Source organism: Mangifera indica, chromosome 4 (genome assembly GCF_011075055.1).
Source record: "Mangifera indica cultivar Alphonso chromosome 4, CATAS_Mindica_2.1, whole genome shotgun sequence".
NCBI lineage: Eukaryota > Viridiplantae > Streptophyta > Magnoliopsida > Sapindales > Anacardiaceae > Mangifera > Mangifera indica.
Window position 1 is genome coordinate 13,355,403 of NC_058140.1, and position 12,634 is coordinate 13,368,036.

The 12,634-nt window shown below is 33.7% G+C and overlaps 1 protein-coding gene across 1 annotated transcript; it reads right to left on the reverse strand.

Annotated features, from left to right (window-relative positions):
- Positions 1 to 2,960: 2,960 nt before the first annotated feature.
- Positions 2,961 to 3,392, reverse strand: LOC123214307 (auxin-responsive protein SAUR68-like). The gene has a single exon (XM_044634065.1). It carries the CDS (start codon positions 3,390 to 3,392, stop codon positions 2,961 to 2,963), a length of 432 nt encoding a protein of 143 aa, XP_044490000.1.
- Positions 3,393 to 12,634: the final 9,242 nt, after the last annotated feature.

Here is a 12,634-nt window from a genome sequence, read left to right on the forward strand (position 1 = left end):
GATCTCTTATTGTACATAATTTGACTGTGATATCTAGCTTATCCACATAGGTGGCCAAGATATCAAGGGCTTTCTTAAACCCTCATAGTAGGGTACTCGTTAAATTATTTTTTACTACTTTCTCTAGAAAGGTATTTCAGTATAATACTCACATACACGTCCCAAAGATATTTTAATCATTTTATATAATTAAGTTTATTTAAATTTTATTTAAGTACTGATGAATGATCATTTGTAAAATATGAGTGTCTATAAGACGTTCCTAAGAGTATAAACGATTACTCAAGGAAATAAAGTAAATTGGATACATGAATGCCCATTAGATAAGAGGAATGACTATTAATAAACGGGAATTATCAAATAATCGTGGTTTTAGAAGAAGGAAATACACAATTTTAGTAGGATAAACTGTTATAAACAACCATGTATTAGGGTTGCACTCCCATTTACAGTAGTTGAAATTGAAAATCTATAAAAAAGGGTTATGTTTCATGCGATAGAATTTTTTACCGCTATATACTTTTCACTAAAAACACTATAAGAATGTTTGAGAGATGATTAAAGCCATTTGAAGGATTGTTACCTGATATTGAAAGCATCAAGACACGCTTGATGACATAGGAGAGGTAAGTAGGTTGAATTATTCCAAATTCTTTGATGTTTAATGGATTAAATGCACTCTGTGGATATACTGATTGATTCTATAAAATCTAAATTCAATATCTCGCATGTTTATGTACAATAAAATGAATAAGAATCAAGTTGTTGGTATGAAAATTTAGTGTGCATAATACAGTTCAACTCAATAGGTGTGAACGTTAAATCACGTATATCCTATAAAATTTTCTATAATTCTCGATTTCTAATAAACTTCTTCTAAAAATCTTTTAAATCATTAACACGAACAACAAAATAACAGATTTGGAGATGCAAATCTGGGTTCATTAAAGTTTTTTGCTTTATTTTATGATTTTTGATTGAAATGAATTGATGAGACTTGGAATTGATATGGTGGAGGATGCTAAGATTTTCAGACTGTGAGAAGATTATGGCTAAGGGTAATCTTAACATTATTTGAAATGATTGATATAATTGGAATAAAGTATCATGGGTGGGCTAAATTTTATGTGTTGGTTAATTCAATGAAATATATCATATATTATTATTCATTTCCTGTTTTCATTTGTCGTGTTCAATTTGCTTTGCACTAAGTCACGAGACACATGATTCCACCAAGGTATCAAAGTAGCATCCATTCTCTTCCTGTGTGCCCAAAACTAACAATAATGAAGTAAAAGTTGATGACGTAAACAAAATATGAATTGATCAAAAGAATTTCCAGAATGTAACTTTATAGATCAATTTGATAATCCATATATACAAAGATAGAAAATACTGTGATTGAAATTGAAAATATAAGATTTTAATAAATTTCCAGAAATTATTTATTAATCAAACTAAAAGTCCCAATGTTTTAAAAAATGCAGTGCACCCAAGTTTTTTTTTTTTTTTTTTAATTTAAACTATCAAAACTATAAGTGAGATATGGATTCTTTAGTCATTTTAAATTTACAATTATTAAATTTTGGAGAAGTACTCTGAGCCACTGATACTTGAGTAAAAGAATATGAAATGATGTAGAATGTAAATAAGAGACAAACAATTTTAATAATTCTTTTATGTGGTTTGCCTAAGAAATTTAAGAGTCTCATCCATAATATTAGAATAGATAGAAGAAAATTATAAGATACTAAGCTACTAATCATTAATTAGTAATTGATCTTTCGAATGATCGATCAAAGCCCCCTCTCCTTTACTTATTGTATTTATAGTGAAAGAGTTACATATGAAGGGGATTGACTGACTGATTTTTTAGTAATAAATAGGAAATACTTATTTACTGTCGAGTTATTGTAAAGATCAGAGTGTGAGTGGTTTCTTAATCATGCTTTAAGACTTCTAGAAGATAAGTTATCCTCCTTAAAAGACCAGATTTTTAGACCTATGAGTTGGGATGCAACTTAATCACTATTTTTTAGTCATGTCTATGAGTTGATTTTAAAAAGAAATTTTGAGAGTGCAAATAGTGCTTGTAAACTTTTTACTTTAGAAAAGCAGATGCCATTTGGACGTTCGAGATTTTACACCTGGTTAAATTATTATGGATATGAGTATTTGCGCCAGTCATGTGTCTGTGGACAAGTACTTGGGTTCATACTTTGAAGGGTTAGATTGTTTTCTTGCTTTTTTTATTAAAGTGCTTATAAAAAATTTGTCCGGGCTTTACGTAAGTCAGTTTTTTTTAAGCATCTTTGGTTAAACCCTAATCCTTTAGGCTTGAAAATCTCTTCTTGCTTTGTGTCTTCTTTGTCTATCTCTACCAAGGTCAGATCATTTTGCCTCTTTTGTACTGTTCGTAGAGATAACTGTCTTTAAGGTTGTACTCTCTGGAGCTGATGATGTCTATTTTTTTTGTTGAGTCAGGAGACTCGTCCTATGAGCGGGGTCCCCATTTAGTCTATAGATTAAGGATGAAATCAGGACGAAGGTTCCTGGAACCTCTTGTCGAGATGACTATGGGGGCTCAGCCTAGCAGGACTGTGCCAAATGGGGAATGAAGGGACTTATGAAATTTGTTTTCATTTTCACACATTGACCCCGCAACCAGCTTGCTTTTATAAGTGCCCCCACACTCTAAACTCCTGCTCATAGTCTTAAGAGATTTATAATGCTTTTGGTCAGTTTCAATTTTAACTGTTCTTTTTATTTGTTTGCTTCGGTATTCGTGCGGTTCATTGTTAATGAAATACGGAAAAAAATAATAAAAAAAAGAAAAACCACCTCAAAGAACAAAAGCATGAAGCGACTTAGAGAAAGTTACACAAAAATTCATTAAACTACTAAAATTTCCATACACATGTATCATTTACAAAATTTTTGTGTGACCAGGGGTAATCTCATCAATTACAAACAACTAATTGGTGGCCAACTTGTTCATGGTAGATAGAATGAGACATTGATGAGCATCTACTGCTGGCAATAGACATGACTAAAGCTTCCTCCATTTGCCTATCAACCCAACTTTTGATCAACGAGGTTGCATACTCCATGAAGCTTGCATCACACGGCAATGTGATTGGCCCATCGCTTGGTAAACCAAACTCTTCCTCGGACATCCTCAAGAGTTCTTGAAAAAGGTGACTACTGAGATATGTTATAGGAAACACAAATCTCTTTTGATCCCTTGTGTAAGCAACAAAATGACCCTTATTAACAACTGATGACGATCTACTACTTCTATTGAATTTTTGTAACGAAATCCTTTCCCTCTTGAGGGCAGCTATCCTTTGCCCCTTTCTTGCGAGCTTGATGAGGTTCTTGAAGCTGATCATTTTGTTTGGAGTGTGTGAGTAAAGAAGTTTGATGAGAAGATTTAGTACCTGTGGAACTTTGTAATGCAATGGTTGAGTTGTGTAGAAGGCAATGCAATGCATTGGCTTTTATATTACAAGGCTATAGAATTTTTTCTTGCAGGTGGGGTTCTTTTTGTAAGGATTCTTGGGTGCAAGCTTGGAACCGGTAGGAAATGAACCTAATTCCTGCCAAGTAGTAACGCACCATCGGGGCCAAAGTTGTTAAATCTTTAACGGCTTCGAGTCCTTGAGAGCCACACAAAAGAAAGACAGTATTTGATCTACATCGCAAGAAAGCACAGTCTAGCTAGATATGAAACTCTCTCATAAACATATCTATGAAGAAATATTTTTGCAATTTGGTAAGGGAGAATGATTTGGCAGATTGTAAGCTTGTGCAAAGCTTACAATTATTGCATGTTGGCCCCAACATGGTTCTGAGTGAACCAGCTACCTAACAAGATATGCATTTGTTGTCAAACAAAGAAGCTTTAATGGAATTGGAAGAGTTCACATTTTGCAAGTCACAACTTGGAATGCAATATGTTCAAATCTAGTTCTTTTTGAGTCACACAATATTCTGTTTGGATTGCTCTGTTTCCTAACAAATTAGAATTTGGGGTCTGAGGGTCCAAAGTGATTGTTGGCCACAGAAGTCTTAGTCCAGGTGAAAGATTAATAGGATATATATACACATTAGGGGCTGGAATTTTCGCCCATGTTCTGTAAAATTTGGTGAAAATAAGACTAATGAACTGATTGGTCCCAGAATGCTGGCTGTTACACCCTTGAAAATGAAATAATAATCTTCAGCTATGTTCAATCTTGTTTTGTTGATTTTACGGCAGAGCCTAACATGTCATAACTTCAAGGTGCTGAGCTCCCAAACATCCTCACATGGTTCTGGAGCTAATGTGACTTAACATAAGGAAAAACTACTAGAGATATTTCGCCCAGAAATTGGAGTATATAACATGAGGAGCATATTCTCCACCCTACTAGGTTTTATTTCGTGGAACCTTTGTTTGTGCCTGTTGTCCCTTCATAAGACCATATCTCACTAATAAATTCAATTTCTACACTAAAAAATGCATGCTCGTTAGTTTTAATCGTGCGCACAAAAGATACAAGTATCTTAGACTCACAAGAAAAATTTATATGGTCGTTAGTGTTAACTTTGATGAGAATGAGTTTCCTTCTCAATCAAGTTCTCTCTTTTTTTTTTTAAAAAGAAAAAAACAACTCATTTTATAAAGTAATCTTATCATTTGAGATTTTGTGAACAATTTTTAAATACCTTCTGAAAATAGTAGTCACACAAACTTTTCTCAAAATATACATTATCTATAAGTACAAATCAAGGAGTTCAAAATCTTGACAAAGAGAATTCATATGACTTACTGAACTTGAATCGTTGTTTTTCTTTTTCTCATCCCATTACTTTCACTTCACAACCACATAAGTCCTCAACTGTTCTCATACCTACTCAAACACTTTATGTGGTATCTCTTAAAACACTGCAATCTGGTGATACTTTCTCTGCTGTCATCATAGAAATTTAAATTCATGGTAACAATAAAGCTCAAACTAATCTTGATTCAAGACTAATCACTGGAAGTTGTAATGGAAATATGGCTACTGCTAATCGTAAACATACAAGTGTTGATGAATGTGCTAAAAACATGAATGATAATTCTGGCGACAAAGCTAAAGTTTCAAATACTCCCACTGATTTCTGTGGTAATATAGCTATTAAAATGTTAAATACCAGCGGAAATGTCCATGGTGATTCTCTCAATGACACACTTGTCATAAATCACATTTCTAATTTAAAGACTACAATTTTTAGTGAAGAAATTGTGCCACAATCAAGCAAGTCATTTCATCCAACGATAACTGTATCTAAGACAGGTAAACTATCAGCCCCTAGAGTGTTTGGCAACTCATCTAAGTTGTGTCAAGTCTGAGGGAACCTAAAACAGTAGGTGAAGCTTTGAAGGATCCACATTGACATCAAGCTGTGCAAGATTAATTTGATGTATTGGTGAAAAACCAAATTTGGGAGTTAGGTCTTCTTCAGCCATGAATGTGGTTGGGCATGAATGGGCTGATATGATAAAGCTAAATGCAGATGGATCCCTGCAGAAACTAAAGGCAAGATTAGTGGCTAAAGGTTTTCAACATACTCCCGGAGTAGATTGCTTAGAAACCTTTAGCCCAATTGTAAAACCGTTTACCATCGAGATTATTTTAACCTTAGCAGTGTCCTATGGTTTGCTTATATAACAAATAGATATTAACAATGTTTTATTGATTGGAGAGTTGAAAGATGATGTTTATATGTCTTAGCCACGAGAATTTTTGTATGAATCTAATCCTGGTCATTTATGCAAATTGGTGAAGACTTTATGAGACTTAAAACAAGCTCTAAGAGCTTAGTATGATAAGCTTAGATCAGCTTTACCCAGCAAAGGTTTTGTGAATCCAGTAGCTATTTCTAGTTTTTCTATTCCTAAGAGAGAATCCTTTGATATTTTGCATGTTGATCTATGTGGATGATATCCTGGTACAGATCTTCGTTATATAGATGTCTTAGTTTCTTATCTTAATACAATGATCGCATTAAAGAAGCTTGGAAAATCACATGACTTCCTAGGTTTGGAAGCTCATAGATCAGATACTCAACTACTATTGTGCCAAAAGAAATATTCTTCTAATATGTTATTAAAGACTGGAATGGATGATGCCAATTGTAACCCCACACTAATGACAGTGGGTACCTAGCTACACATAAAAGATAGAGAGTTGTTTGATGACTCCACTTTACATAGAAGCACCATAAGGGCTCTATAGTATCTTCTCTTAACAAGAACAAACCTGTCTTTTGTAGTTAACAGGCTAAGCCAATTTTAAAAGCCCCTACTAAACTGAGATTGCAAGCATGTAAAAGGGTGTTGAGATGTATCAAGGGGACACTCAATTTTGGTCTCATTTTTAAGAAAGCTACTGTGTTTTAACTTGAAGCTTTTGCTGATTTCAACTAGGCAGGTTGTGTTGGAGATAGGAGGTCCATTAGTGGTTTTTGTGTATTTTTTGGTAGTAATATGATTCAGTAGAGTTCAAGGAAACAAAAGGTGTTTGCTTTGTCATCTACGAAGGTTGAACATAGAGCTCTCAACCAAGTATCGGTAGATATAGCTTGGATAAACAACTTGTCTAGAACCTGTTGTGGTTTGGTGTGATAACCAGAGTGCCATAACACTATCCTCTAATGCAATCTTCCATGGAAGAACAAAGTACATAGAGATTGAAATGTATTTATTTAGAGAGTAGGTTGCAACTAAAACACTTGGAATTCGATATGTGCCTACCTTAGGTTGCTAATGTCTTGTCTAAGCCATTGTAAGCAGCTAGGCTTGAAGATTTTAGATTGAATTTGGGCGTACTTTTATTAACCATAAAAATATACAGAATTTGTACAGTAAGGTGAAGAAGATAATCATGAAGAGAGTGTCAATAGGATTTTGTTACTAGCAACTTTATTCAAGGATGATAAATTTTCCTTGGAAGAGAAGTGTTCTTGAAGAATGTTCAACTGCAGAATGTTCAAGTAATTTTTTTTCCTGAGAGAGGACAATTTTTTATTGGAAAGGAGTGATCTTCAAGAGCGAAGTGTTCAATTGTAGTACGATTGGTTGCAAATGTTCAAATAAGTTTTTTATCAAGGGAGAAAAATCTTTGGTTGGAGATAATTATTTTTGGTTGAAGGGTGTTGCTATAGGAGGATTGTTTTTACTTTGAAAAAAGAAAATTGTTTATTGTTGATTCTTAGATAAAGATAATTCTTTCATATTATCTTGAAGGATTTGTAATATTTTTGATCAGTTTTAACTATTTTTTATTTGTTTGCTTTAGTATTCATGTGTTTCATTGTTAATAAAATACGGAAAAAAGAAGAAAACATCAAAGAACAAAAGAATGAAGTAATTTAAAGAAAATTTTATAAACATTCATTACACTACAAATTCTATACACATGCAGCATTTACAAAATGTTTGTGTGACCAGGGGTAATCTCAACAATTACGAACAAGTAATTGGTGGCCAATTTGTTCATGATGGATAGGAAGAGACATTGATGAGCATCTGGTTCTAGCCAAAGACATGACTAAAGCTTCCTCCATTTGTCCATCAACCCAACTGTTGATCAATGAGATTGCATACTCCATGAAGCTTGCATCACACGGCAATGTCATTGGCCCAGCGCTTGGTAAACCAAACTCTTCCTCGGACAACCTCAAGAGCTCTTGAAAAAGGTCACTTCTAAGATATGTTATTCAGAAACACAAACTTCTTTTGATCCTTTGTGTAAACAACAAAATGACCTTTATTAACAACTGATGATGATCTGCTACTTTCATTAAATTCATGTAACAAAATCCTTTTCCTTTTGAGGGCAACTATCCTCTGCCACTTTCTTGCGAGCTTGATGAGGTTCTTGAAGCTGATCATTTTGTTTCAAGTGTTTGAATAAGTTTGATGTAAAGATCTAGTGCTTATGGAACTTTGTAATGTAATGGTTGAGTTGTGTAGAAGGCAATGCAATGCATTGGCTTTTATATTACAGGGCTATAATATTCTTCCTTGCAGGTGGGGTTCTTTCTGTCAGGATTCTTGGGGGCAAGCTTCGAACTGGTTGGCAATTAACCAAATTCCTGCCAAGTAGTAAGGCACCACCGGGCCAAAGTTGCTAAAACTTGTATGGCTTTGAGTCCTTGAGAGCCACACAAAAGAAAGATAGTATTTGATGTACTTTGCAAGAAAGGACAATCTTAGCTAGATCTAAAACTCTCTCGTAAACATATCTATGAAGAAATAGTTTAGCAGGTTGGTCCCATCATGTTTCTGAGTGAACCAGCTACCTAACAAGATATGTATTTGTTGTCAAACAAAGAAGCTTTAATGGAATTGGAAGAGTTCACATTTTGCAAGTCACAACTTGGAATGCAATATCTTCAAATCTATTTCTTTTTGAGTCACGCAACATCCTGTTTGCACTGCTCTGTTTCCTAACAAATTAGAATTTGGAGTCCTGACGGTCCCAAGTGATTGTTGGCCACAGAAATTTAGGTCCAGTTGAAAGAATGGGGTAAACTCCTTGCCTCTTAAATTTAGTTCCAGGGACATTTAAATGCGCATGTTCTGTTTATATACGTGGTCCCTAGTGCTAGTTTTTAATGAAAGATGAGATATAGATACATTAGGAGTTGGAATTTTCGCCTATGTTCAATCTTGTTTTGTTGATTTTCTGGCAGAGCCTAACATGTCATAACTTCAAGTTCCCGAGCTCCGAAACATCTTCACATGGTTCTGCAGCCACTAGAGATTATCTTCCAGAAATTGGAGTATATAACTACCTCATCAGCAATTATTTTCACTCAGAAAGGCAACAAAATTCATAGTGTTAAAGCATTTTTTGCTTGAAATTTTTTTGCTCAGAATTTTGCAGTAAGGCAGCATGCTAAGTACCAAGAAAATCATCCAAATGGCAAAAGGCCGCGGTAGAAGGCAAAATAAAAAAAAATCTTGTTCCAAAGGGAAAGTAGTATTAACAATTCAAATGGTTCCAACATTTTATCTGTGACTGAAAAGGGTCACTTTGTTGTTTATACAATAGATTGCAGATGCTCTGTGGTTCCTCTTCCATATATTAAAAATGACATTTTCAGAGAACTCTTGGAAATATTTGAAAAGGAATTTGGATTGCAAAGGGATGGCCCCATTGCATTACAATGTGATTCTTTCCTCTTTGAGTACATGGTGTTATTGATACAAGCAGGTGCGGCTAAGCTTATATCCGTAGTTACTGCTCGCTGCTCATTATCATCGTCTTTGCAACAAGGACTAAGACATCAAAATGTACTCGTTTGTAACTGAGATCAAATTTAACTTCGGTAGATGATACACCACAACTTTCTAGTGAGAATATGACTTCAAATTCCAAATATTCTTAGTTATTTGTATTTATATATATGGTAAAAATTATGTGAGCAATTGGATAATATATTGAAATTGTTTTTTTGATCTTCATGGGGCAGATAAATCGAAGGGATCATGAAAATAAATATCTGTCTAAGTTGACACAACTCACAATAACAATACTTAAAAATGTGCTATTAACAATGAAAATCTCATGTGGTATGTTGAAAAAAAGCACCAGTTTTAATGTTAATATTCTAATAGTGAAAACACAAACAATTGCATCCCTTATAGCTTTTTTTTTTTGGATGACATATTACATGAAAGAGAATTTCCTATTAAGGAACGTGGTATTTGATGAGACATCCTCATGGTGGTCACCATAGGTAGACTTACTATCAAAGTCCAAAGAGATTGAAGAAAAGTTTCAAGAAAGGATAAAAGGAAATGATATGCTTGACAATAGGCATCCAAATGAAGAAGAGCAACCAATCGTAGAATACCAAAAGGCTAGGCTTGAATCTTCTAAAAAATCAAAAAGTCCACAATAGACTCGGATACCTCCTAGAGTGATGGAAGAACTTGAATCAAGTCAATTAGAAGAGCAAGAAGAGCAAGTACCTCAACTTAGGAGAACTGCAAGGTTACACAAACCAAATCCTAATTACGTGAATGCAACATTTGTTAAGGTAGGTGCCCTAGAGCTAATTGATTTGACATTTATGAATGTAATTCTATATTAATAATTAATAAAAGATTTATTGTTATTTAATTCATATGTTATCTATTTATATGATTGTACGAATAATATGCCCTTAGAATGATAAAATTGTGATGAGGGGATTAGATGACTAATCATGAGAACTTTATGTACACATTAAATGGCTATTTTAGAAATGTTCGTAATCTCAATATTACAATGAACAATGGCACATATAATGATGATGAGATTATCATAGTGTTGAGTGATCCTACTGAAAGGTGATGACAATTCTCACATGTCGAAGTTGTTCATAGACAATTTGGTATAACACATAAGTGCATATTGTAGATGTGTTCATCAGATTGACCTTATTAGAGGATTTCTATATGGATGATTGCTCTAATTTCTATGAAATAAATCCTTTAAACACCATAGGTATATGTGATCTTATGACTTGAGGTCATTAGACCATCTCATATAAGGATCGATATAGTTTGACACTATTCAATATATCCTATAATTGAGATATCATAAAGGTAGTGAATGACCATATTGTAAGATACATGAAGGTTATGATTGAACAATAAAAGATTTGTCACTCTTAAACATAGGAGAATATATCTCATATGAGAATATTGAACAACATTTATGACTACTTGAATCTGTGACCACAATAGGATAAAGTTGTAGCCTAATCCATGTTAGTCATTTGTGTGGATCAGTTCATATCAAGAAATTACTGAGATAGACACATTTCTATGTCTTAGCCTTTAGAGATATTGATTGATAAAAAGATTGAATTGCATGTAACTGTGATGTTGTAAAAGCTTAAAAGATGTCTACTGACATTTTATCGTCTGGGTGGCCATGACGTTTTGCTAGAGATCAATCTTGGTTTGTGTCTGAATTTCACTTGAATTCATACATTATTAATTCGATAGAGAATTTATGGATCACATACATATAGGGGTTGATTCGAACAAGAGACAAGAATCATTTGATGACAATCCTAGTGTTTAGAGAAAGAGAGAAAGACATGAATAGATCGGGTATGCCTATTGGGTTGAGAGATTCGATTTGACCATACTTTAACTAAAATACATGACAATGTGTACTTAATGGAGTTAATGCTGACCATGCACAACATGGCACGGTTCTCTGAAAATTTTCTCTTCTTGTGAACATATTGTTTGCCCAATATAGAAGCCTTAGCAGTCTTTTTCTTGGATAACCTCTTGTGTTCATACTCATCGCCTCATGAGGGTTAGATAACATTCGTTTCTTTTGCATGTGAAGACTTTGTAAAGCCACCAACGTCGATATAAACTCTAAAACACCTTATGAGTGTTTTGTATGTTCATGGTAAATATGTTTTAAAATGGGTATTCTGGTAAGGTTTTAGGATTGTATGATTTTTATAAAATTTTAATTCTATTACGTTGCTGATTATCGGCGCTTTAAAACCCTACATGCATTAACATAAGATCTTAATATAGTAGGCAACTGGACATGATCGTAAGTCAACAATGCATAAGACTAGTTGATAGGAGGGAGTGTTAAATAGGTGCACCTTTTCTCTCGACAATTCTCTCCAAAAATCTAAATTATTTTCTTGCAACTTGTTGTTGCCTCCAAGAAGAAGAAGTATCCAAAGTTTGCTCTAAGTTGCAGTAGCCTCTTAAGAGTGAAGAAGCAAGTACATTGCCATTCTAGAATTCTCCACAAACATGCAAGTTAGCACCCAAATGAACTTTGAAGAACTTTAATGTTGGTTAATTAGACCGACAATAACTAATATAAATAGGCTACTTGTCTAGCCATATGTGTGTGTAATAGAAGTAGCCAATGCATGTGAAAAATAAAGAGATATTGATGCATAGTAAAGAGTTATGAGAGTAGAAAAATAAGAGTGTTAGTGAAGCCATAAAATAGATGTGTGTAAAGAAATAGTGGGTGTAAGTTATACAATGAATGGTGTGAGTAATTTAGTTAGTGAGTGATTTTTGTGCAAGTGTGGTTTTTTACAATTTGTAATTATTGTACTTAATAACATTTTTGTTCGATAATTACCACTCTTACTCAACACTTGCTACTGCTAGAGAGTAAGAGTGGTAATTATCGAACACTACTTAAAAAATCATGAAACAAGAAAACAAACTAATAATAACCTTGTAACACTTTATTTTAATTTTCCTTGTGCTTCTTTTCAACTTCTCTTTGATATGCTTTATAATTCCTTTCTTCTCCTTCTTGTTGCCTTTTGCACAATGCTTATGTATGCAACATGTGAAGGCATTCTCAATGCCCTATTTGCCACTCTTGTGTTGACCAAAAATTTTTTCTGTTATTTCTCTAGAAAACCTTTTTTCTCATTTGGATATGTTACTTCTATATTTGCTTTCTTATTAGATTTCTCTACCGAAATGGAAGAGTCTTTGTTCTCTATAGTTTCTTCCTTTCACTAGAGCATTCTTTCATCTTTTCTGTCAATCCTTTCTTCTTCATTTTTTATCCTAATTTTCATTTTCTTTATCGCTTGA